Source organism: Balaenoptera borealis (assembly GCF_965194805.1).
Source record: "Balaenoptera borealis genome assembly, chromosome: 1".
In the NCBI taxonomy this organism is placed as follows: Eukaryota; Metazoa; Chordata; class Mammalia; order Artiodactyla; family Balaenopteridae; genus Balaenoptera; species Balaenoptera borealis.
Window position 1 is genome coordinate 103328353 of NC_138860.1, and position 27146 is coordinate 103355498.

Below are 27146 nucleotides of genomic sequence, written 5' to 3' on the forward strand. Positions count from 1 at the left end.
ATTTTATTGGAAAGAAAATAATTTATTATATATGAGGAAGATGATTAAAATACATGTGATATATCTCTAATAAACTGATTTAAATGCATATAGTTTTAATTTTTAAATACACTTTAAAAGCTGTTACGCACAGTTCCATAGTCCAGGTGGTCAATTTCGTCTCCACAAAGTTGGAAAGCACTTGAGAGATATGAAAAATTCAAATGGAACCTAAAATACCATAAAAATTCATTAAAAGTAATCATGATTATAAAACAGTTCACTAGTTTTAAAATAACTAAAAGCTAAAACATTTATATTTAGAAAATTAGTGAATCATGTCAGTACAACAAAATTTTAATTGTCTAAATAAACAGCTTACACAGAAACTGATTTATAACATTAAAAAATAAAACATTTTAACTGTGCCAATAGAAAAAAGTAACAACAATTTCAGTATCTCTAACTTTTTGTACTCAGAGTGACAATGATTAACAGAATTTTTCATTGGTTTCATCGTACTATTTATAGCAGGATTTGCAAGAAAGAAATGTAAAGGGCTCCAATGCTTTATTTTCCTACTTATAAAAGTTTAGATGGTTAGGTTGGTGTCTCGGATCCACCTTACCATTTTAATCTAACAAGTAGAATCCAAACTGGTCAGTCCTTAGAACTACTGAGGGACCTTTTTAAATTAGATTCTTGGTCCCGATTCCAGAGATTCTGATTTATTAGCTCTAGGGCAGAGTGCAGGAATCTTTACGTGTAAAAATTCTTCCTCAGTGGTTCTCAACCTTGGTTGCACATTAGAACCAATACTTTGGGAGATCTGAAAATCCTAATATGTATGCTGCAATCCAGACCACTGAATCAAAACTCTGGGGGAGAAACCCAGGCATCAGTATATTTTTTAGTTTATTATTATTGTTTTCTTTAGTCAGTATTTTTTTTTTTTTAAAGCATTGTTTACTTTGTTTATTTATTTATTTATTTTTGGCTGTGTTGGGTCTTCGCCTCTGTGCGAGGGCCCTCTCCAGCCGCGGCAAGCGGGGGCCACTCTTCATCGCGGTGCGCGGGCCTCTCACTATCGCGGCCCCTCCTGCTGCGGAGCACAGGCTCCAGACGCGCAGGCTCAGTAATTGTGGCTCACGGGCCCAGCTGCTCCGCGGCACGTGGGATCCTCCCAGACCAGGGCTCGAACCCGTGTGCCCTGCATCGGCAGGCAGACTCTCAACCACTGCACCACCAGGGAAGCCCTAGTCAGTATTTTTTTAAAAAGTTCCACAAGTCATTCCAATATGCAGCCAAAACTGAGAACCACTGTTCAGGTGGTTCTGGTTATCAACTAGTCTGGAAACCACTGCTCTTACATACCTACCAGAATTTTTCTTTCCACTTATTGAGCTACCCTGAGTCAACATTATGTCTTCTCCTCTCTGTTACTCTTTTCTTATTCCTTTTGTTTTACTTTGCTTAGAAAAAGAAAGAGGAAAAAAGATACTTCTACTTGCTATCTCAATAATAAAACCTCAGATGTAAGGTCTGCTACTCTTATTTGGAATTTACATTGAAATCCAGTTATTTAAATTTTCAACAAATGTACTTTTTAATAGGAAAAAAAAAAAACCAATCAAATTTTACAACACATTATATATACAGAACACCTAAATCATGAAATACATCATGAAAAAGAAAACATATATGTTACTGAATTAGGTTTAGAAAATACATAAATAGAAGAAACAAGAATAAAATTTGTGTTAAAGCAAATGTATACCTTGTCCAAGTAAAAAGCTGACCTGATTCACTAACTTTCCCTGGCAAAACTACATAACCTAAAGGACAGCACAGAAAATTCAGCAACAAATCTAAAAACCATATAAAAGATTTGTTCAATCAACACAGATAATTTTAAAAATACTTCATTTCAATACATTGTAAAAAAATTATTGCTTAAACTGGATCAATGGGTTGGGGAGAGACAAAACACTTGCAGGAAAATCCAAAAAGCACTGCCCCAAAAAGGATACGACAAGAAAGGATACACTTTGTATGACAGTATTACAGCAGTATTTACGCAGGAATGCTTCTAAAGAAGAACAGCAGAATGCAATTTAATTTTTTTCTGATTTTTCATGTTAGATTTACAAATAAAATGATTTTTTTTAAACATACACTGAAAATGGTTTATTTTTATCTTTTCTTCTAAGCTATTTGTAAGACTTCTGACTATACCAATGTAGACACTTCACAACAAAATTCAAATATTCAAGGTGCCTCCCAAAAGGCATAAACATTAGGCAAAATTTTCTTTATATCATTTTTTCAGCTTAACCATCAGTAATTCTGGCTCACTTACTTCATGTTCTTCCAATATACTAAGGCAGAAAGATTTAAAATAATAAAAAACAAAAGAAATATATTTCTACTCATCTTTCTTAAATCAATGTGACATAAAATGCTTAATTCTACCATTTTTAATCATTAAATTACTTAAGTATGAATTAAAATTGCTTATTTGAAAGATGAAATACTTGATTCCAAAAAAATATGTACCTATTTCTGTGAGGTGTACAATTAGTAATTAGCAATGCAAATTCTCAGGTCCCACCAAGGGTAACCAACTTGTCCTGGCGTGGCAGACACTTTCCCAGTGTTAGCATTAAAAAGTCCAGTATCCTGGAAAACCCCTTAATCACAGGAAAACTAGGGATGATTGACTACCCAAGGCCCAACCCCCTTGCAGACCGACTGAATCAGAAACTCTGGGTGGGGGTGAGGGGAAACCCAGTAATCTCTGTTTTATCAGGCCCGCTAGGTGATTATAATACATGTTAAAATTTAAGAACTACTGCTTTACTCTATGAAGAAAAAGTAAATAAAGACTAATAAAGATACACTGCCCTTATAAAATTCATTCCCCAAATTTAATTTTTACATACAAATAGGTTTTATTCCATAGTTTTAATCGTGAAGTTTAATGGAAATTAACTGCATAGACAGAAAGAGTCAGAGGGAGGATCCTTTAAAAACGTTAGAAGGTACACGAATTACTATTCTCTCAGGCTTTTATCCTTCCTTAATTTTATCTCAAGAAAGTCTTGTCCTTTTATTACGTTATCTCCACACTTACCTTTACTAATTTTTAACACTTTCTTTTTCCTTCTTTAGAGTCTTGTTTTGGTCTAGCAGATCGAGCAAACTGCTAATATTTAAACATTAAGGTTTTCTTCACAAACATGAAAGTAATCTTTTCTAAAGAATTGTCAAGAACTTCCTAATGTAGGGTAGGAGTAGTTTTTAATTTATCTCTATATTTGTCTTCCTACTCAGTCATTCATCAAATATTTGTTGACTGCCTCCTAGCTGTCCAAGATCTGGGGAAGAAGTAAAAAATTCACCTTTTCTTTTAGTCATTTTTTACACCTAGACCTTTGCTCGCTCCTTCATTTATCCCACTGATTTCTAGTTTGAAACTGCATTAACTACTGAAAGCAGGATGGTCAATCAATGATATATTTTGTTATTAAAATTCTCAAACATAAATATGGATTATAATACAATAAAATATACGATAATAAAACTACAACGAATCGTATCTTTCTTTAACGATTCCAAATGTACTTCTGGATACTGTAGTATTTTAGGCTTAGCATGAGTATGTATATTTTAAGCTGTATTAAGTAAAATGTTTAGACTTGGCTGGATTTTAATAACCTCATGATGCTTATTTTCCAATAAAAATTTAAATAACATTACCATTTGACTCAACTAAATATATTTATAACTGAGTATTCTCAAGCTAGAATGCCAGCTGTTGAGATGAAGGATAATATAAAAATTGGTTTCAATTATACCCTTACTCCTAAAAACTATTGATCCATAAGTCTTGGAACAGACGATTTGAAGGATACAACCACCATAGGTTTTCCAAAAAGAATGTATCCATTAGCTTCCTTTAATGCTTTTGCTGCTGCTTTTTCATTTGGAAGTCCAATGAAAGCTTGTCCTTTCATGCGACCTTCTTTCATCAAGCGTATATCAAACCTAGAAGTCATGGAAGAAAGAATGGTTTTGACTCAAAGAATTGTCAAAGAATTCTGATGAAGTCAATGGGAATGTATTCAACAATTTAAAAATTTGCTATTTCAGAATAAAAATGACTATACTATCTGATTAGCACATTACTCAGGCTTTGTAAAATTATATTTTATATTCTGTTCTAAAATTGATTCTGTAAGTAGGTAATACTTATAGAATTATTTTGATGATATGCTTATCTTTTTTTAGCTGTTATAAATATATGTGATTTAAAAATCATATTACTAGCAACTATAAAAGCAAACTTCGTAAGTTTTTCTTTCATATCTCTATTTTTAAACAGTTTTATTCAGCCAATTTAATACTACTGATATTTACTCAAGTACAAAAAAACAACTATATGACCAAGAATAAAAGGGCTGACAGAAACTACAGAAAAGTAACATGGAATTTCAGAGTAGGAAGGGACTTTACTGATCATCTAGTCAAAAACCACCATTTTACAGATGATGTGTAGAGACGGAGTGACTTCTTCAAGGTCACACCGATCACTAAAGTTAAAGCCAAAAACACAAACCAGAATTTGTATTCCAAGTGTAGTCTTCTATTATTCCCTAGTGTATTCATTTTTCAACATTTTGGGGGAGGAAACTATACTCAAAACTCTTAAAAAAACAGACTAATTTATAACTAAAGTACCTCCTAGCATTTAGTCTATTTGACTAGCAAAAGCATATAAAGAATGCTTAAAGTATCCAAAAATGCAGCTAAATCCTTTTCTAACAAATACACATGACTAGTCCCACAGGAGACAATTACTAATTCATCATTTTGATGTGTACAGCTTTCTCAATATAGAATTTTCTTTTCCCTTCAAATTCTAATGGCAGGCAATACTGGAAATAGAATGTATATACATGATATATATATATGTGTGCGCATATATATATACACAGACACACAATACATATATTTATATATATCTATGTGACATATACATATATTTATATATATACACACACACATATTATCTATTTTTAAATTTTTTCCCCTTATAATTATGATTCAAAGGCGGCAACAAGAAAAAGGGCCAGTATTTTGCATGGCCAGCAACATAAACTTTTGGTATCCTGGTAAGATATATCTGTCACTAATGAATATAAAGTGGACATGGTTTTTAAGACATGGTGCTCACTGTGCATGCCTATATAAAAAGGTACACAGCCCAGATAAGACTTTAAAAATATTAGTTTCACATGAAGATTTAAGCAAAATTAACTAGAGTCATTTCTCTAATTTACCTCCATTCAAAAGTCTCTCTCCTTACCTTTTCTAATTTTCTTTACTTCTAATTTATATGGCCAAGGTCTTACATACTTTAGAGTTAACCAATTATAAAATTTTAAAGAATGAAATTCTAACTCCAAACGTTAGCTTTTATATCATTTACAAATCATATCCTTCTCTTTTGCACTCATAAAATTGGAAGCCTTCCCAACTGAACGAAGAGAAGTTACTGCCATGGTAAGAATCTAAAAAACTCTGCCTGACTGCTACATATTCCTGGATGAGTCATTAAAATGCTAGTTTTCAAAATGTAATCTTTGGACCAGCAGCTTAGTCATCATCCATACAGATTTTAGAAACACAAATTCATGGGCCCTATCTCAACCTAGAATATCAGACTGTCTAGAGATAGACCAAGGAAATGGTTTTAATAAGCTCTTACACAGGTTAAAGTTTGAGAACCACTGCTTTAGAGCTAGGGATTGAGGCCTGTTTCTATAAATAATGCTTTATTGGAACTCAGCCATTAATATTCATTTATGTATTGTTTACAGCTGCTTTAATGCCACAAAGACAAAACTGAGTAGTTGCAACAGACACCATAGTATTTTAGTATAAAAATATTAAATTTTTACTATCTGTCAATTTAAAAAGAAGTTTGCTGACTCTTGCTCTAGATGTCTAAAAGATAAATTTCTTCATATAATTTTAATCTCTAAAGGGGAACTGATGTTTAAAAAAGGGCTAATTCCTAGCAGATTAAAAACAAAACACAATTTGAGAATATACATGCCACTTACATTATGCGTTGTGTTTCCGACGAAAAGTCAACGTATCTTCCAAAAATAAATTTAAGGTCCTAGAATTTCAACAAGGAAAAGACTAATAAGGAAAGCCAGGGGAAAAACATGTAAAATAATAAAACCAATTTATAAATTTCAACTTACCTTTTCTTGAACTTGTTTAGCTAAATTCTTTACATAAATTCTACAGTTTGGTTCACCAGGTTCATAACTTCTAAAAACTGAAAGTGTTTCCATTTCTTATATAAAAACAAAACAAGGATATAAAATTAAGACAGTTTCATCAATTTTTCAAAGAAAAACTATAATAGCATTCAAATATATCTGTTAAATAGACAAAATAAGCATTAAGAAAATGTTAAAACCATACAAATTAATGGCAATGTTACTAATGGGATAAAAATACCCATTAAAAATCTAAAGTGGTGATATGAAAATAAGTTTATAAATTTCAGGCATCTAGAATAACTAAAATTTATCAAATAAAATATTTCTGTTAAAATTCTGTAAAGCTTAACTTTAAGATGAGTTATTTTATTAAAAAAACTAAAGCAAATAAAGATGCTACCAAATATTTGTGTAATTATTTTGCTTAAAGTCAATCTCCCAAACTACCAGCACCAATATATTCAAATGTAAAAATAAAGTACTCAAATGTAATAATCAAGTATTTCAGGCAAACTGTGGCTTCTGAATATACGGCTACTCCTATTTAGTGACAATTACCATCTTTCCTGACAACTAGATGTTCTAGGCAAAAATATGTCAGTTGGAAGTCTGTTTCCCATTATTATGGGAAAAATTATAATGTGTTACATGTCAATCTAAAACCCCTAAATATTTTCCTAAAATATACTAAAACAAGAAAAATCCATTAAGAAGTAAAAAACTATCACATTAGGATATAAAATTCATAAACACAGGCTTTTAATCACCAAATAGTTAAAACTATTTTTTTTTAGACAAATAATTGCTCTGCATACATCTCAGATATAGTACTGTGATGGTCTATCAACTGTATACAGAATACAGAATTCCAGACTGTGGGCCACACTGATTTAACACGTCATATAAGTTTCAGGAATGAAAACATTCTTCCAAATACATATAGACTGGAAACATTATACTGAGAGATACTTTCCTTCCAATAAAGTATGAGTACTAAAAACCAAAAGTGGTGATTAAAAACATTAACTGAAGAGATATTTCGAAGCATGTGCTTTGAATAAAGTAAACAACATGAAGAGATTTGTTTTGCTTCTGAAGGGGCAAAGAAATGTAAAATGGAATAAATGCTGGTTTACTTCATGAAAATTACCTTCTCTAGAAATTCTGCCCTTTTCCAACTCCCTTCTAGAAATACATTCTGATGGCATTTCATCAGAGTCTTCTTTAATCTCCTCTGCGATGCTCAAATTTGGTTTTGGGAAGATTTTTCCAAATCCTATATTGGATGCATCAACTTCAGAAGCAGGTAAGTCTAAGAGTTAACAGTGACATCAGCCATTAAAAATTCCTCCCTTCAAAACAGTTTTTCTTTTCCATTTTTAATTTTTAAGATATATTCTAGCACTAAAACTCTTTGGTGTTTTTCTCAATACTCTGAAACAGGGATAAGCAAACTTTTTCTATAAAGGTTCAAACAGTAAATACTTTAGGCTTTGCAGGCCATATGGTTTCTATCATGACTACTCAACTCTGCCACTAGAACATGAAAATCATAAAATAAGACACTTTCATTTGAGGGTACTAAAAAAATATCCATTATACTTCTCACCAAAAAAAAAAAGAGCCAATCCTAATCAAAGTCAGGAAAAAGAAGTATTTGCACACTTAATTACTTATTCAATTAGGAAAATTAAAAACCATTATAAATTTTAAATTTACAACATAGCAACATAATGGATTACATTCAGAAAACATGAATTTTAGCTTCAGCAAAAATTAAACTGACTTGGGGGAGAGGGTTGGGAAGGACAGGATTAAACATTCAGTAGAAAAATTCTAGTTATACTACCTAAAAAAACAAACAAAACCCTAAAAAAGCTGTGAAAATGATGCAAATAACATGCCATATTTAGGATTATAAAAGTCTCCTTATAACATAGAAAAGCCGTCGTACCAACAGACCTCCTGTGGCCTGAAGGCAACAGTAAGAAAAAAACTTTTAAAACTGTTTTTACTGTTAATTCAGCATTACTCTACGTTGATGCAGAATGGGACGATTGTCCCCCTCTCACAAAGGTCTAAGTCCTTGAGCAAATTAAACTTAAAAAAATAAAAATCTGTGTCAAGGGGTGACTAGCCATGACATAAGAAAGAAAACCATACAAAAATACAAATATAAATACTGAAACAAACAAAAAAGGAGCTATCTGAAAAGGCAATGCATTCTCACTAACCATCAGAGAGACAGGAATTAAAACCAGTTACAGTTTATCACTCAGTACATTTGCAATACTTACTAGAACTCTATCCTATATTCACACAAGTGCTCAAAGATATATGTACAAAAATGTATATTCCAGAATTTTCTGTAATAATAAAAAAAATGGAAACAACCTCAACTTCTATCAATAGAGTATAATAAAGATTGTTATAACTATACTATGGAGTGCTATGCAGCCATAAAAAAGTAACCCATGATGGCTATTTAAAAAAAGAAGTAAGGGAAAATAAAATGTTTATACACAAGTATAGGATAAGATCTGGAAGGACTATTTTCATACCAAATTATTAACAATGGTTATCTCTAAGTATTGGGATAGGGAACAGTGGGGTTTGAGGTGTTAACTTTTTAAAACTTTATATGCTCCTGTTTTGATTATATTTTTTTCTATAAGCTGGTATTATTTCTGAAATTTAAAAATTAAAGAACAAAGAAATGCCACTGTAGTATAACATCAAATTGTTTAAAATAAGCAGAAAAAAATCTGTAATTTCAATACATTATCTTCAAACTTACAAACAGTATCTTGTAAACAATCTTCCATGTCTTTTGGATTAAAAAAAAAAAAAAATTTTACATGAAATCTACAACTCAAAAAATAATCACAGTTTCCCTAACCAAAAATACAACTGTACTAATAAAACCAGAGCATCACATATAACAAGCAATGAAAAAACAGATCAATACAAGAAACTTTTATCATATTTTTAGTGTAAACATCAGCAAAAACGAGACTAAACCTCACCCCAGAGTTCACTACTAGCAAAAGGTAACTGTGACAATCTTACCACTAAGCTCCAATTTTAGTTATATAAAAAAGTTTAAAATGGATAGTATTCTAAGACACTAACAAAGACCTAATTTCATACTTCAAATATATTCACAAATACTAAAAAACAAAAACATATAAAATTTAATTCTAATACAAAAAAAACTGAGAAGAATTTTTACATAGCATGTTAAAGAACTGGAATATGCTTACCACAATTTTGTTCTTCACAATTTTGTTCTTTTTCTAAATCTTTCTTAAATGCAGCTGACATGTCGGTAGATATATGGAATTCAATTTTTTTATTACCTACAGGTTGTGGTTGGTCAAATACATCCGAAGGTAACAACACTGGATGTAAACTGCTGTTTACAAACAATCACAGCATTACTTTGTAATTGCAAATAAAATTTTGAGTAAAACATTATTTCATATTTACTTTAAATTTAAAAAGCTAACACTGATAAAACACACTATAGGCATTGAACAAAGTAACTTACATTTAACTTCAATAAATCCTAACAAATGTTCTCATATAGGTATTATTAAATTCCTAGTTTAGACAGATAAGGAGTTTGAGGCTAAAGGATGTTAAGAAATTGCATAAAGTCACTCAGTAAATGACAGAGACAGGACTTTAGGACTATTGATTCTAAACTTCAGGATATTTACCAATAAGCAAAAAAGTTCATTCTATGTTTAATGTAAGCATTTTATGCACTGTATTCTATATACTATATATAATAAACCTATGCAGGTCAATGCAGTAGCCACAAGCCACATGTGGCTAATAAGAATTTGAAATGTTGCTGTACTTATGCTCTAAGTACAAAATATACACCAGAGTTTAACAACTTGGTGTGAAAAAAGAAATATAAAACGTTTTAATAACATTTTATATTAATTATATGTTAAAATAACATTTCAGATATAATCAGTTGAATAAAATATATTATTACAATTAATTTTATCTTTTAATGTGGCTATTGGAAAATTTAATTGGTTCACATTACAGCTGACCCTTGAACAACTTAGGGGTTAAGGGCCCCAACCCTGCAGCGGTTGAACAGCTGTATATAACTTCATCAGCCCTCCATATCCATGGTTCCTCTAGATTATCTATGGATCCATATCTAGGGATTCAACCAACCTCAAGTCATGTAGTACTGTAGTATTTATTGAGAAAAAGTCTGCATATAAGTGGACCCACACAGTTCAAACCCGTGCTGTTGAGGGGTCAACTGTATTAATTTTTAATTGTTTGGTGCTGCTACAGATCAAAAGCATGGGACTGTGGTGTCAAAACATACATAGGTGGGAAATATGCATCATATTATGTATACTTAACATGAAAGAGTAATTTAAAAAAACCCAAAGACCCATTCCTTTAAAAATGTAAAAAGATCATTTTAACAAACTTCTTCCTCAATTTATAAAGTTACTTACAAGTTCAAGGGAAATTTACCTTGTAGAAAAGCTGAATAAAATTAAAATTGCAATTAACGGCAATTTTCATCCGATTAAGATATTAAAATACATAGAATTCCATGGCAAAAAGGCAAGTAAAATTTCTGCCATAATTTCAAAGAAAATTTGTTAAGCAAAGTGTCAGATAATCAGTGAAAAAGGAAAAAAAGGACAATATATTTCAAACGAAATACACAGTAATAAGTACTATTTCATTGGCAATTTCTCTACTCTAACAGAAAGTTTAAGACATAGTCAGAAGTTAATTTATACCTAATAAAATTCTTTCGTACCCATAGCCCAGGCCATCACCCAACATCTACATAATTTTCCTGGAAAGTTTATTACAAGGTGACAAAGTCTGAAAGAAATTCTTAATTGTTTTTAATATCAATGGCATTACAATGGCTCCCTCAATGTATTCAAACACCATAACTTAACATTTAAGGCAGATATCTCCACATCCTTCTAGCTTTCCCCTTCATCATTTTTATTCCTATGCACCAAATTTTCCTACCTCTGGAAACTCACTTTTTCATTCACACTGGATATCTCTTCCCTGCCTAAGTTTTGCCTCTCATCCTTCAAGCCCAGCTCAAATGTCTCCTCCCTCTTAAAGTCTTTCCAGATTTCTTGACTGGCTGTGACCTCTCCTTCCTCACAACCCTTCATAGTTACATCTTCTTCGTATGTCATTTATTATAATTGCTAATGCAACAGTCATCTGTGCATATGACTTACTTACCCATAAGACTATTACCTCACTGTTTGAAAAGATACCACTGAGCTTTGGAAGAATGTTCCAAAACACATAATATTTAGCAGAGAACTTATCACATATTTGATAAATATTTAAAGGTGGGTCCTGTGTGCTAAGCCATGTGAACTTTTACCAGGTAGGGTACTTTGAAGTAAAATAATGTTTGATATCAGGTAGTGGAGTTAGGAGAAATTAACAAAATTTCATATAAACACACTGGTGATGGATGCCATTATCAAAACTGTGAATGCAGGAGGAGAAAGAGATAATGAAAGGAAAGTAAATGAATTTTGTTTTGGATAATATCTTAAGTGCCTACAAGACACTGAGTATGCAAATAGGAAGCTGGAAATGAAGACTTTAGATCTCAGGAGGTTAATTCTAGAGATGGAGATTTGGAATCTATTAGCTGCAACAGGTGAACTATAAAAAAATTAATGATATTAACAAGGAGTATAAATATATGAACAGAAAATGACAATGGACAGGAGTATATGGAATCCAGTATTTAAAAAAAAAAAAGCAAGTGAGTGAGTAAGAGAAAGTCACAAAAGAAAAAAGTAGGAAGGAAAAGAGGAAGAGAGGAAGTAAGATGAGAAATAAAAAAAGAGAATGTAAAATTAAGGGTGGACAATTTTGAAACCTGGGGTAGTCAATAGTATCAAATGCTGGTCAACTTTGAGAATTAAGGATACTTGTGAATTTGGCAAATAAGCAGTCACTGGTAAACCGGTGGACTGATGAAATAAAAGTCAGAGTGAGGAATGATTTGAGTTAAGCAATCAGACAAGGTACATACAGAACCCTTATCTTATAATCCAAAACAAAATTACCTGTGTGAAGCAGATGATGGTATATTCAACATATCCTTTATTTTTCTCTTTTTTCTCACATGGCGCTGCTTTATTGTTTTTGGTCTTTTGGGCTGAAGATTTGCTAGTTCCATTAGTTTGGTCATTCTACATTGGAGGAAAGAAAAGTATAAAAGATTTCTTTGTGTAGAAGCATAGCTATTTACAACTCCTTTTGTTAAACAAATTTGTATTTGAGCTTATAAATTATAAAATGATTTGTATGGCGTAAGTATAATTTCTAAGCCATCAAGTAAGATATAATCAATCTGACAAAAGCTCAAGTTACAAATCTCCTTGCTCAACTTTCATCTTAGTTTGAAGGAATTGGGAATTTACTTAATTGCAATCTGTCATTTTTAAAGATATGTTTTACTAAAAAAATTATTAGTTGCCCAAATGACTGAACTTCGATGCCAAAAAGTTAAACAAAATACACTAAATATAATCTATGTAACTTTATTGCTCTTTTCTTGACTAATATTCAAAAGACCTTACGAACACAGTAAAATTATTTTGATTCATATTCTAATTATTAAAGAGAACCTGGACTTAAGTACTTTTACTTAAAAATATTTTGTGCATAATTGTTGGAAAGCATATTATATAAACAAGATACTTAACTTGAGAACAGGGTTTTCATATACTATACTCTGAAGTGGCTTAATCAATCAAGGGGTGACAATCGATACCTTATACATAGCTTATCTCCATTATGATTATGAATAATATTTAGAATAGATCTTGTTTAGGCTTTTTTGGATCTTCCACAGGATCAGATATAGTGCTTCCACAGAGCAAGTTCAAAAACCACTAGTCACAGCTCTACTTCCCCAGAGTTAAGTTTGTGAAATTTGAAAGCAAAACAAGCACAGTAAAATGTAGTGAAGAAGAATTTGGTTAAAATAAGTTTTAAACCTTTTTTCCTTAAGCGAGGAAAAATGAAAACGTATGTTATAAATTTTTAAAGCCTCTTAACAATCACGGTTTACCAAAAATTTTATGAATATATCCAGTTATACAAAATATATGTCTATATTCATAGATTGCTCACCCAAAGTATACTAAGGCTCTACACAGTGCAAGGCATATGTTAAGTAAGTAATCAATAGACATTTGCTGACAAATACATAGTGGCATATTTTATAATATTCCAGAAGATAACAGAGAAGCATGAAACCAGAGGTTAGTTCATGCAAAGGCTTTGTTCTCATGACTCAAGATGCATTAGCAGAATTCCTCACTACATCCCTAAATGGAAACCTAAATAAACAAAAACAAAAATGGTTTTAGCTAGCCTATTAAAGCATTTCTCATGACTATCATTATTTTTATAAAGAAAATAAAATTTACAGGTTAAGTAATTAGCCCATTGCAATGTTCTACATTCTTTATTTAGCAACAAGTTAGTCTATTAAGAACTGCCAGCCTTCCTTATTGTCTCTATTCAAGACAGATAGTCTATTCACTCCCATTTTAGTAGTTCCAACATAACTCCTTCCTTAGAAAGAGAATATATATGGAGCCACTACTCAAGTGGATGTTGCCTCAATAGTAGTCAAATTGCTGCTGATTACTTGTATATGTTGCTTAGATTCTCTGCTTGGATTTTGACTCTGGTCAACCACTCCTTCTGTATCTGGTTGCTTCTGTGCATATCTGCCTAAGATTCCCATCATTGGCCTACACAGGTCTTTTAGGCTAGGGGTTGACAAATTACAGCCAAAGGACCAAATCTAGTCAGTGTCTGTTTTTTTTAAATAAAAAGTTTTGTTGGAAGATAGCAACATCCACTCATTTAGGTATCATCTATGGCTGCTTTCCACTACAACAGAACTCTTTGGCCCTATATAGAAAATGTTTAGCAATTCCTGTTTTAGGCTATACTGTGGATTATATACCTGAACATTATTAACAATTTATTGCTCTTTGCCAGAATCTTTAAACAAAATATATATAGATCATCAAGAGCAACCAATAAAAGAATAATTCATTTGCAGTAATTTTTGTGAATGTTTTTGTATAAAATCCTATAGAATTGCTCTAGAAATTATTCTGAGGTGAATAAAGTCCAGGGGAATAAGCTGACAAAAACAGAAATACAACTTAATTTTGTTCTGTAAAGTCTCCACAAATACTGAATTAGTGAATAATGGATCACTGCCCCTAGGGCAGTGATGTTCCTGCAAGCATGTGCTCACATTTCATCAGTTGATCAATACATGCCTAGTTTTATGTGTGTTTCTGTTTAAGAACACCTTATTTAATATATATTGTTGATTCATTAACATTGAACTCAGAGTCAACAGTGCTATAACTCAGGCCTGAACAAAGTTTATTTAACACACAGCATTTTCTCCATAAAGCACATCACAACCTTCTTGATCTTGGAAACACTAGACAGCACTTCAACACTATGCTTGGAGACCATTTTAAACAGCAAAATCAACAACAAACAGCACAAAAATGTGCAAAACATGGTACAAATAGACAGAGAAAAAGACACTTGTTTACGGTATGAGAGCTGAAACAAGAAGGCAGAATGTCACCTTGTCTACCTCATCTAGGAATGTGCATGTCAAGAGCCTCAAATTTTTCACCATTCTGCACATGCCCATGTCTTCAGAAGACCATAAAAGCACTGTAATTATTGACGCTGAAGTCATAAATAAATTGTAACAAGTAGGCAAATTTGCAAATACAGAATCAACAAATAATGAGGATCAACTGTATACCATAATCATCAATCCAAAAAATTACTCATAATACAAAAATGTTCCCTTAGGTCTTGATGTCTAGTTTCAGGTCTTAATCTATAGCACGATGGGGAGCTGGGGATGGACAAATTCTAAAGACCCCGAATTATGAAGAAGTATATGCAAAACTTAAGAAGAGCAAGAGAATCTCTCCCCCATATTCTATGTTTCTTAGAATCTAAACAAATATTATTTGACATTGCAAACCTCTGACGGTCTTCATCATCACTGCTTTCATATTCTGATTCTTTACTAGATAATTCCTCATCCTCATCTGGCAAAGGAGGTTCCTCTGGTGGCTGAGGAGATGCAGGTGGAAGAGGAGCATGTAGTGGCATATAGTCTTCATACTAATTAAAAGAACAAAACAAAAATACTACGGTAATCTATGATGTTTAGAAAACCATTTCCATTCAGATACATGATTCTCACATCTCTCTACCTCATGATTTTCTTCTACACATTCAACATATATTGATGAAACACTTGTCTCAGCAGCCTTTAGCTGATCACAAAACTTGTTTCTTCTTCCTTGGCACTTAGCTGCACTAAATTTCCAAACCTCCTTTGCAGTTAGATTTCACCTGAAGTTTAGTCAATGAAATGTTAGCATAAAAAACTCTCACACATGTAATTCTCTCTTTCTTCTTGATCTGCAGCCTGCATGGTAATGTCCTCACCAACTTGGGAATGCACATAATGAAGATAACTTATCTTTTAAGTGACTCAGTAAAGGAGAACACCATTCTGCCCTACTTTTGGAATGAACTTGGCCTGAGCAAGAAATAACTTTTATTGTGTTAAATTACTAAGATTTGAGTTTTATTTGTTAATAGCAGCTAGCATAATCTTTGCAATGTGCCAGGAATTGAGGTGTTGGGGTTATAAAGAAAAATTATGCAGCTAATAGTATACACATTAGAAAAGCAACCAATACACAATACGAAAGCAAATTTTCTATTTAAATGTTAGCTCTCAAAATAATTTCTCATTGCTGTTATCTAAAAAAGTACTAAGGGTACATATATATAATGGAATATTACTCAGCCATAAAAAAGAACGATGTAATGCCATTTGCAGCAACATGGATGGACCCAGAGACTGTCATACTGAGTTAAAGTAAGTCAGAGAAAGATAAATATCATATGATATCACTTATAAGTGGAATCTAAAAAAATGGTAGAAATGAATTTATTTACAAAACAGAAAGAGTCACAGATGTAGAAAACAAATTTATGATCACCAACAGGGGGAAAGTGATAAATTGGGAGATTGGGATTGACATATACACACTACTGTAAATAAAATAGATAACTAATAAGAACCTACTGTATAGCACAGGAAACTCAATACTCTGTAATGGCCTATATGGGAAAAGAATCTAAAGAAGAGTGGATATACGCATATGCATAACTGATTCACTTTGCTGTATACACCTGAAACTAACACAACATTGTAAATCAACTATACTTCAATTAATAAAAAATAAATAAAAATAAAAAAGTACTAAGAGTACTATAGCAAAATATTGGGTTGGCCAAAAGGTTCGTTCGTTTTTTTCCATAAGATGGCTCTATTAGCGGTTAGTTGTCTTTAACTTCATTCGAAACAATTTTGTTAGATTGTATTGTGACAGCCTGTCATATCAACATGCATTAAAAAAAAAACTTATCAAAACTGGTGAATTTTTGTGTGGCCATTTTAATATCGATGGAAGAAAAAAGCAACATTTTCAGCATATTATGTTTTATTATTTCAAGAAAGGTAAAAACGCAACTGAAATGCAAAAAAAGATTTGCGCAATGTACGGAGAAGGTGCTGTGACTGATCAAACGTGTCAAAAGTGGTTTGCAAAGTTTTGCTGGATGATGCTCCACAGTCGGATAGACCAGTTGAAGTTGACAGCAATCAAATTGAGAAATTAATTGAGAACAATCAATGTCATAGCACGTGGGAAAGAGCCGACATACCCCAAATATCCAAATCGAGCACTGAAAATCATTTGCACCAGCTTGGTTATGTTAATCGCATTGATGTTTGGGTTCCACGGAAGTTCAGTGAAAAAAATCCTTCTTGATCATATCTCCGCATGCGATTCTCTACTTAAACATAATGAAAACGTTCCGTTTTTAAAACAAATTGTGATGGGCAATGAAAAGTGGATACTGTACAATAATGTGGAACGAAAGGGATCATGGGGTAAGCAAAATGAACCACCACCAACCATACCAAAGGCCGGTCTTCATCCAAAGAAGGTGATGTATATATGGTGGGATTGGAAGGGAGTCCTCTATTATGAGCTCCTTCCAGAAAACCAAATGATTAATTCCAACAAGTACTGCTCCCAGTTAGACCAACTGAAAGCAGCACTTGACGAAAAGCACCCGAACTTAGCCAACAGAAAATGCATAACCTTCCATCAGGATAACGCAAGACCACATGTTTCTTTGATGACCAGGCAAAAACTATTACAGCTTGGCTGGGAAGTTCTGATTCATCTGCCGTATTCACCAGACATTGCACCTTCGGATTTCCATTTATTTTGGTCTTTACAAAATTCTCTTAATGGAAAAAGTTTCAGTTCCCTGGAAGACTGTAAAAGGCATCTGGAACAAACAGTTCTTTGCTCAAAAAGATAAAAAGTTTTGGGAAGATGGAATTATGAAGTTGCCTGAAATACGGCAGAAGGTAGTGGAACAAAAGGGTAAATATACACTGTTCAATAAAGTTCTTGGTGAAAATGAAAAATGTGTCTTTTACTTAAAAATTGAAGGCACTTTTTGGCCAAACCAATAATAACTAAAATTATTCAAGAGCAGACATAGCCTACCATTGAAATTATTGATAGATCTGCACAGTAAATTCTAATAAAAAATTATCAACCTTTTAATAAAACCAGAAAAATGGAAATTCTAGACAATTCAGTTTGTTAAATGTAACTATCCTATAGGATAGCACAACGTCCTAGGTCAAAGGCCTGAACAACAACACTGGCAGAAATGATGGCCTCTATTACCAAAGCATCTCTTTAATGTTCTGGCTTTCTCCCACTTTCAATTCTCCACTGGACTATTATTACGTTAACTTTACACTTGTTCTTCATTTTCAATACAAATTAGAGGTCACTGGCATAACATTTGTAAAATTTAGCCTCAATAATTTCACCTCAGGAAGAGAAATTTTGAATCTTGAAAATTCTAAGAGCTTTCTTACCATGGGAGGCCTTGCAGTAATTGGTCCAAAAGGTGTGGGCAAATTCATTTTATTCATAAGATGAAGCACCTTAATAAAAGTGGTAAAACATTTAAAATAAAATAGAAAAAATGATGATTCAACTCATATTTGATATTTTATGTACTAAAAAACTTTGCTATAACACTATTCATTACTTTAGTGCAAAGGAAGGACCACCTCTTGCCTTTATAATCCCAGGACAGGGCTAAACTAGTATATCTCAGGCACTGGTGTATCTCAGAAGATTAGCCTTCTTAAAATATTTGTCTATTCTACAAATACAATTATTCTCATTATTAAAAATGTCATGTTCTTACAACAGAAAAATTTACTGAACTGTTTTTTTCCCTTGATTATTGTGAAATTATGAAACACAGAGAAGTACAACAAAGAAAATAAGTATCATCTATATTTTGTACTTAAAAGAATGTTTTATTGTCAGTACTTTCAAGCATTTGCTGAGGGGTCCTCTATGTCCTTTCCTTTAAGAAAGGAAAAGGTGTATGCTAAAGTAACAAAGAAACACCAGAAATTATATTTCCCAAATTAGCTTATGTTTATTAGTATTATTAATACTAAACATGTTAGTATTTTTAAGCTATAGTTTATAACAGCCTTTACTTGAATGTAGTAATTTTTTATTACCTTTTGCAATGGACTGAATGTTTGTGTCCCCCTCCAAAATTCTTATGTTGAATCCTAACCCACAATGGGATGGTATTAGGACATAAGGCCTTTGGGAAGTAATTAGATCATAAGGGTAGAACCCCCATAAATGGGATTAGCGTCCCTTATAAAAAGCACGAGAGAGCTCTCTCACCCTCTTTCAGCTACATGAGGATACAAAGAGAAAACGGCCATCTGCAACCCAGAAGAGGGCCCTCACCAGAACCTAACCATGCTGGCACACTGATCTCCAACTTCTAGCCTCCAGACCGTTAAAAATAATTTTTTATTATTTAAAAGCCCCCCAAGCTATGATACTTAGTTATAGCAGCCCAAACTAAGACACCTTTAAAATACTGAAACATCATTGTCCCTATAGGAATCAGTCTAATACTATTATAAAAAAAAATTTGAGAATTAGCATGAAAACTAACATATAAGGTTGTACAAGTACTTACTTTGAGCAACATTTTATTCTACTTACCTGTACGTAGAACTTAGGCACACTTGCCAAAGCATTTACTATGTTTGCTAGAATCGTGCTTGAAGGTGGTGGGTACATATACTTGAGGCATGAATTTAGAGGAAAAGTCAGCCTAAAAAAAATATCTTAAAATGCTTATTGTGTTTTAATAAGTTTCATATCAATAACTCATTTTAGGTAACCTAATAACATACAAATTGCTCAAATGATTCAGTAAGAGTACTCTGTTCCTAACAGATCCAATTGATTACATTTAAAAAGAAACTTGCCTTCTGATTGCATTAGAGAAGAATACGGCATTTCTTATCAGAGAATATCTTACAACTTTGAACATTTTAATGGAACCAAATTCAGTGACAAACTCTTAGAGCTCAGTATGTTTAATCAACACATTAAAAATATGCACAATATATAATAAAATGTTCTTTAAAAAATTATCTTATTTGCAATACACACACATCCCACACACACACCACCTATCCAAAACAAAACCAAAAGAACAATGAAATACAAACAAAAAATGCTAACCCATGGTTTGGTGCAATTCCATTTTCTATGGTTAAACAATCAAGTTCTTTCTTTTCTTTATCATCTTCCACAGTATCATCAGACCTAAGAAATACAGAATCAAAGTTGATCTTACCTTTAGAAATAGAATGAAAAATTGCATACAAAAATGACATATTATCGGGCTTCCCTAGTGGCGCAGTGGTTGAGAATCTGCCTGCCAATGCGGGGACACGGGTTCGAGCCCTGGTCTGGGAAGATCCCACATGTCGTGGAGCGACTGGGCCCATGAGCCACAATTACTGAGCCTGCGCGTCTGGAGCCTGTGCTCCGCAACAAGAGAGGCCGCGATAATGAGAGGCCCGCGCACCGCGATGAAGAGTGGCCCCCACTTGCCACAACTAGAGAAAGCCCTCGCACAGAAACGAAGACCCAACACAGCCATAAATAAAATAAATAAATTAAAAAAAAAAATGACATATTATCTTTTCAAACAGGGCATTATGAAAACAGTTCCATAAGTAAAACTTTCAACTATTTCTTAAGTAAACACCAATGAAAAAGAGTATCTATTCCAGATATTATAGAAGGCATGGCACATTTTCATTTACTCTTCACAGCAACCCTATGAAGATGGTATGATAAATCTCACTGACACCCCCGCCTCACCAAAACTGAAGTTCACATGGTATAAATCAGTGGCACACAAATTTCCTCAATGTACATCAATGAGGGTCTGTTAAAACGCAGACTGCTGGGGCCTATCCTCCTCCCCACCCCCAATACCCCAAATTTCTGATTCAGTAGGACTAGGTTAAGGCCTAAGAATCTTTCTTTCAGTCAAGATCTTAGACGATGCAGCTGGTACAGGGATTATACTTTGAGAACCACTGGTGTAAAGCAAATTTATAAAGGTTATATAACTACAAAGAATTACAGCTGGGACCCAAATACCAGGCCATGCCTATTCATGACACCTTGCTATATCTAACACAAGGATTTTACACTAGTTACCTTCCCTCCACTTAAAGTTGAATGCTTTTCACCCTACTCTTTTCCCACTTCACATTGATTAATTCCTAATATTAAATCAATACTCAGGTTCCTAACGCACAATTAGGAATGAACAAATATATTGCTTTAATGTACTAGATTCAGTAGAGAGATATAACCATTTACTGTTTCAAATTATTTACTTGATAGTCTGAAAACAATCCAAGAGCAATACAACGGATTAAAAAAAAACACTTTTAAAATGTATGAAAACCTATCTACATACTTTTTCTTTTTTTCAGTGCTTGAAGAAGGACATGGTGAATGAACTTGATCTTGCTCTTTTGCAAATTCAACAACTAAAGTATGACCTAAAAGCTTCAGTTGATGAAGTCTTGTCAATGCCTTCAGTTGGAAAAGTTAAAAAAAAATTAATAACTGTACCAAAATTATTTGTTAGAGACCATATATAAAATAATTTATACATGTTTTTTGTTAATGCTCTTAATATTTCCTTGGCTATTTCTTACCCACTTCTCATCTCAGGCTGCCAAGGCTTCATTACTTATTAAGCAACTGCTTCCAGTCACTTAGGAAAACTAAGATCTGGTTAAATCCAACACTGCCTATACCCAGGCAGCTGAAAATGGTTAGAAAAACAAACATAATGAATTGGGCTAGTCTCACTTTAAATTCACAACCACAAATCTGAGGGTGACCCTTAAGGAAGCCACAGTCACTTATTATATTAGTTCATTTTTTTCTACCAATCTCTAAGACAATATTTTGTACCATTTCCTTCTTCCTCAACCTCACAATACTCCTGTCCCATTTTTTTAGCCTAGGATACTGTTTCCTACTTTGAGAAAACTGAAGCAACAAGATGAGAACTTCAGATTTCCCACCGTAACTTCCCATCTACCAGCTTCTGCATCCACATATTCTATCTTCTATCTGTTATCACATGTTAACAATCCATGTTTTTATTTAAATCTAGTTGTTTTACTTGTATACTAAATCCCAGCCTCTCTTCTGCTCTCTGGAACTGTACAGGGTGTGCTCCTACCTACACTGTTAATTTTCTGTCCTCTATTGGATCATTGACATCAGCATACAAACATAGTCTGATTTCTCCCATCCTAAAAAATATTTTTTCTTCATCTGTTGATCCAACTTATCACTCTCCCCCACCCGCCCCCATCCCCCACTCTGGTTTAAATTACTCTTGCAGTAAAACTCAAGAATTATCTATGCCCTCTATCTAAAATTCCTCTCTGCCCATCAGTCTCAAACTCACTCCAATCAGGTTCATGCCTTAATCAGTCCACTGACACTGCTTGTCATAAACAACAAATTCTGTACTGCCACACCAATGGTCAATTCTCAATCTTCATTTTACTGCATTTAACACAATCACTCCACTCTCTCCTTCATACACGTTCTTCACTTGGTGTCTAGACACTATAATTTCCTACAGGTTTCTTGCCAGCTCATGGGTTTCTACTCCTCAATCACTGTGGCTTATGCCGTCTCAAACTCTTAATGTTGTCATACTCCAGAGGTCTATTATTGGTCCTCTCTGTCTAATCCAGCACCCTAATTTTAAAAACCATCTCTATGCTGATGATTTCCCAATTTATAATTTCAGCCCAAACCTCTGTCCTTAAATCCAGGAACATATATCCAAACTACTGGAAAGCTTCTCTTAATTTTAAATATTTTAAAATTAAGACTTCAGGAATTGAATCTTCTCTCCCCATCCCCCCTCAAATGTTCTCCATCTGGAACCTTCGGATGGTAACCCCCTTCTTTCATTTACTCATGTCAAAAATCTTGGAACCATCCTTAACACCTCTTTCCCACATTGCATATCCAAGCCACTGAGAAATCCTGTTTGCTTCTACCTACAAAATATATCCAGAATATGACTATTTCCTACCATTTCCACTGCTACCATCATGGTCCAAGCAACCATCATCTCTGGACTGAATTAACAGTATAACCTTTTAACAGATTTCCCTGTTTCTACTCTTCCCTGCCTTCCATCTACTCTCAACACAAAGTGATACTTTTAAATATAAGTCGAATTATGTTACTGCTTTGCTCACAATACTATAATGGCTCCCAATTTTACTCAGAGTAACATCTACGGTCCTTACAGTACCTACATGGTATGGCCCTCTCTTAGTTCTCTGACCTCAAATTCAATATCTCCCCTCATTTGTTTTTGCTTTAGCCACAAGCTAGTGCATGCCAGCTATTCCTCTTACTGGAATGCACTTCCCCAAAATTCCCTTAGCTAACTTCCTTCACTTCCTTTAAAATGTTGCTCAAATATGACCATAACTACCTTAACTGTAGCTTAACCCTCCCAACCCAGCACTCCTGATACTATTGTTCTTTTTTTATAGCATTTATCATTTTCTAAAATATTAAACTCATTAAGTTTATTATTTATGGTCTGTCTCCCCTTTGAGAATGTGAGCTCCGATGAGGGCATAAATCTGTGTTTTATTCATTGATATATCCCAAGACCTAAAGCAGCATCTAGCACATAGCAGGCACTCAATATTTTTTGAACAAATGGAACTTTAGGCCTTAACAGGGACTATAATTTTATTCTACCATCTTTATGCATCCTTATTTGACTCCATTATACACAGCAAGTTTCTATATGTTTCAATAATTTTCAAGTCCTTAAATCAGCCTAGACCTCTTACTATCAGTGAGCCTTTGATTATCTGAAATACAGCTGAATTGCTTTAAGTTTCTTCCTCTCAAAATGTATGTCACACATTCTTTTCAAAGTTATGGCTTTTAATTTTTAATGTTAGACAATGACTGGTTCCATGCCCTCTCCTCCAAGTTAATCTTGACTCTAAAACAAGGTGGTTTTCATTACCATATTTTACTAAAAACTTTTTATGCTATATTTCAAAAGGTCTTTTCTGAAAAAAAAATTTTCCTATACTTTAATACATATAATGTGAAAGTCCTCTGTAATCCCATCCTTGGAGAAAGACATTTATTATTCAATTTGGTGTATAGCTCTGCTACATTTTGTTCTATGCATAAACTAACATACACAGTATTGATACTAGTTTTCCAAAATTCCAAGGTTACATATTATATAATGTTTTGCAACTTTATTCATGTACTCTATCTGGGCTACATTCCTTATTAATACATATTCATTTGAGCTCATTCTCTGAGGGTTGTAGTCCAGTGTATGGATATACTACAATTTAAAGTATCCTTTCCTCTTATTGATGAGAATTTGGGTCATTTCTATAGTTTCACAATAAAAATACTTTACTAATAGACTGTGCTCATTCTTCATCTTGTGTCATCACAGGATCTTATCTTCTTAAAACTCTCTTATCCTTGCATCCATGAGAATTTATTTTCTAGTTCTACTTCCTTTTTAACTTCTCCCTCCCAGTCTTCTTTGCTGGCTCTTCTCCCTTTGGGCAACCATATCCATTTACCTTCTTGAGGAAACTCCATTTTTAACCCTGCCTCAGCTCTAGTCCCGTATTTTTAATTGTTTTAAAAATATTTCCACAGAAGTAGCCCACAGACTCCTGCCCCTCATGTCAACTAATGTAATAACTCAGTCCAAAAATTTCCAAGTGTTCCCTCTCTCTCAACCACTACATCTACAGGGATCACAGGACCAACAAACACAATCTCTACCAAATGTATATCTACTTCTTCCTTTGTCTTCTTACTGCCTTATTCAGATCCTTTCTCTTGCCTTAGCCATTATAACATTTCTCTTGTCTTCGCTTTCCATTTGGTCTTTCTAACTCTCATCTTTTTCGACATCCAATCCATTACATGAACTCTACCAGATATCTTTCACAGACCTGACCATACTACTGGTCAGCTCAAATATATCAAGTGCCTTAAGAATAACTACTAAACAAAATTCAATCCCTCCCTCCCTTCCACCCAAATTTAGACTCAACCTATCTTCCAAGTCCTATTTCAATTTCAACCCTTAGTTTTTGCTCCACTTAGAACTTTCCATGCCCCACAGCTTTATTTAGTGTTCTCTAAACCTGGAAGGTCCATCTCCCTTTGTTTTCTTCTCAAAATCTAACTAATCATTAAAGGTCTACCTCAAAGGTCACCTCCTTTGCAAATGATCCCCTAGGATTTTTTTTAATATATGTATTTTCCATTTAATGCTTAAAACATCTTGTCTTGCAACAGTTACAGAGATAGTTATCAATGTCTGCATCCTTTAGAACTCGTCATTTTTAATTACATATGAGATTACAATTCAATTTTAATTCATGTTCCAGTTAATCTACTAGTCTTATGTCCAAACATTGGGCAAAATCTGCCAAATGACAAACCAAATGTAGCCTATGGGGCAAACTCTGAAAATACAAACCCTTTTGCTTTTAAAAACTATAGTTTAACATTATGCTCCATTTTTGAACTAAAACTGGATAATAGAAAATTGTTAATAATAGAAAAGAAAAAGTCATACCTTTATAGCTGCTTTTTCATTAGGGAAAGTAGCAAAAGCTGTATGTTTCTGAAAAACAAGGTACAAATTATTTCAAATATAATTTCTCATAAGGAAGTCTGATATTTCACCAGCTGACAGTGATTTGACGCATTAATAAAATCACAGAAAAGAACGGGAAATCCAGATCATTTAACTGATTACTAAATTCAGTACACTGCTTTTCAATGAGTTTAGGATCAGACTTCTTTGAGATGAAAGACTTTCTCATATAAAGGGGCACACACACACACACACAGCGTGTTTTACATATATTTTCAAGTAGTTCGACAGTCCATAAGTTAAAAAACCCCTACTATACACAGAGGACCACCCTTAAACCATCCAAAAATATAAAATATCTTACATGTATAACGCATCTAAGATCTAAACTTTCCTCTATATAGCCAAATGCAAAGTTTAAATTGGTCTTTCTCCTAACTCAGTAATTCTCAACCCTGGCTGCATTATTAGAAACACCCGGGGAGACTTTAACCACCGATGTTTTGCCCCATCACAGACCATCTGGCAGAAACTTAACATCACCACTGCTATTTTAATGGAGAGAACTCATCTAAAACATCTTCAGGTATAAAGGAAAATAAAGTAATTGTGTACATCCCAGTGTTGGACTTGGAACAGTCTTAAAATATTGCTCCCTGAAGGATTCCGTTGGAAATTTTTTATGAAGAACATCTTCGTCAAAAACTTAGTAGAAATCCTGTAACTAGTTTACTCAAGTTACCGACTACTGTAGCTTCTCCTCTATTTTGATGAATGTCTTAACGCTGGCTTATAAGTAAACCAAGATTTTTAAACAGTCCTTCGTTACATATTTCTGAGAGTACTCTTGAGCCTAAGAGAAATACCTCCAAATTCAGAGGAGTTTCGAGATTCCCAGGATGGGAAAATGGAACATAACTAAGCTTCTTTTTTCATTTTTTCTTCTTTGCCTTTCTCACTTGCCCTTTTCCGCAGCGCGGCGACTAACCTAGGCTCGAGCCAATTAAAACTTGACTTGGGACGCAAGATATTTTGATATGAAGGAGGAAAGACTGGGAAACCCCCACTACACAAGCGCATCTCCCTCACTCTTTTCTGTCTTCTTCCTTCTGTCAGAACTTCCCCTCCCCAGGTCAACAGCCAAGGGCCTTCCCCGGAGGCTCGGGACCGGCGCGCCCTTACCAGTCGCCCTTTATCGGACAGGACGCGCACGGACTGCGCTCCGAAATACTTCAGTAAGTCCTCTTTCTCCTCAGCGGTTAGCTCGGCTGGCAGGTGCCTCACTAGAAGGGTTCGGTCGCCCCGCGGCAGAGAAAGCGAAGCAGAGCTCTGGCAGCCTCTCGACATCGGCAGCGGCTGTTCTGGAGCCGCCATTTCTCACAGAGAACCAGCAACAGGGTAGCCACTGAAGAAACTGCAGTGATCATAAAAAGCTGAGCTAAATGAGTGTTTTCCCACTTCGCGCTAAGGATTCTGGAAACAAGGAAGTAACGCGAGAGATGGTCGCCTTCTCGCGAGACCTGCACCACGGAAGGGTGCCAGCTCTTCGGAGACACGTTCCTCAGACTGAAGGGGAAG

General features: G+C 33.9%; 2 protein-coding genes across 10 annotated transcripts in view; both read right to left on the minus strand.

Moving 5' to 3' along the window:
• LOC309625425 (pancreatic alpha-amylase) overlaps positions 1-1546 on the minus strand; it is a 59936-nt gene extending 58390 nt beyond the window's left edge. Inside the window, exons 1-2 of one of the 3 annotated variants that reach the window (XM_082384928.1) lie at positions 1354-1546; positions 132-210 (exon numbers count right to left, since the gene is read on the minus strand). In XM_082384928.1, coding sequence (XP_082241054.1) covers positions 132-210; positions 1354-1400 — 126 coding nt within the window. In that variant the 5' untranslated portion in view covers positions 1401-1546. Of the gene's footprint in view, positions 1-131; positions 218-1353 lie in introns of those variants that run through there. The other 2 variants (XM_082384920.1, XM_082384922.1) reach the window with 2 other exon arrangements.
• Positions 126-26942, minus strand: RNPC3 (RNA binding region (RNP1, RRM) containing 3; the record flags this gene model as incomplete). 7 transcript variants are annotated; one of them, XR_014242596.1, is made up of 16 exons in its annotated part: positions 1237-1435; positions 2025-2068; positions 3113-3184; positions 3894-4026; positions 6108-6166; positions 6255-6349; positions 7429-7590; positions 9542-9693; positions 12389-12514; positions 15370-15512; positions 18376-18444; positions 19547-19658; positions 20075-20158; positions 21333-21451; positions 25548-25595; positions 26751-26942. XR_014242596.1 is itself a non-coding variant. In XM_082385213.1 (15 exons), 14 exons carry the CDS (start codon positions 26940-26942, stop codon positions 3125-3127), a joined length of 1554 nt encoding a protein of 517 aa, XP_082241339.1. In that variant the 3' UTR covers positions 126-210; positions 3113-3124. The 7 variants fall into 7 exon arrangements, 6 of the variants coding, with proteins under 6 accessions (XP_082241339.1, XP_082241342.1, XP_082241340.1 ...); XM_082385213.1 differs by lacking the exons at positions 1237-1435; positions 2025-2068 and adding an exon at positions 126-210; XM_082385216.1 differs by having other exon boundaries at positions 1237-2068; positions 3113-3181; positions 9542-9690.
• Positions 26943-27146: the final 204 nt, after the last annotated feature.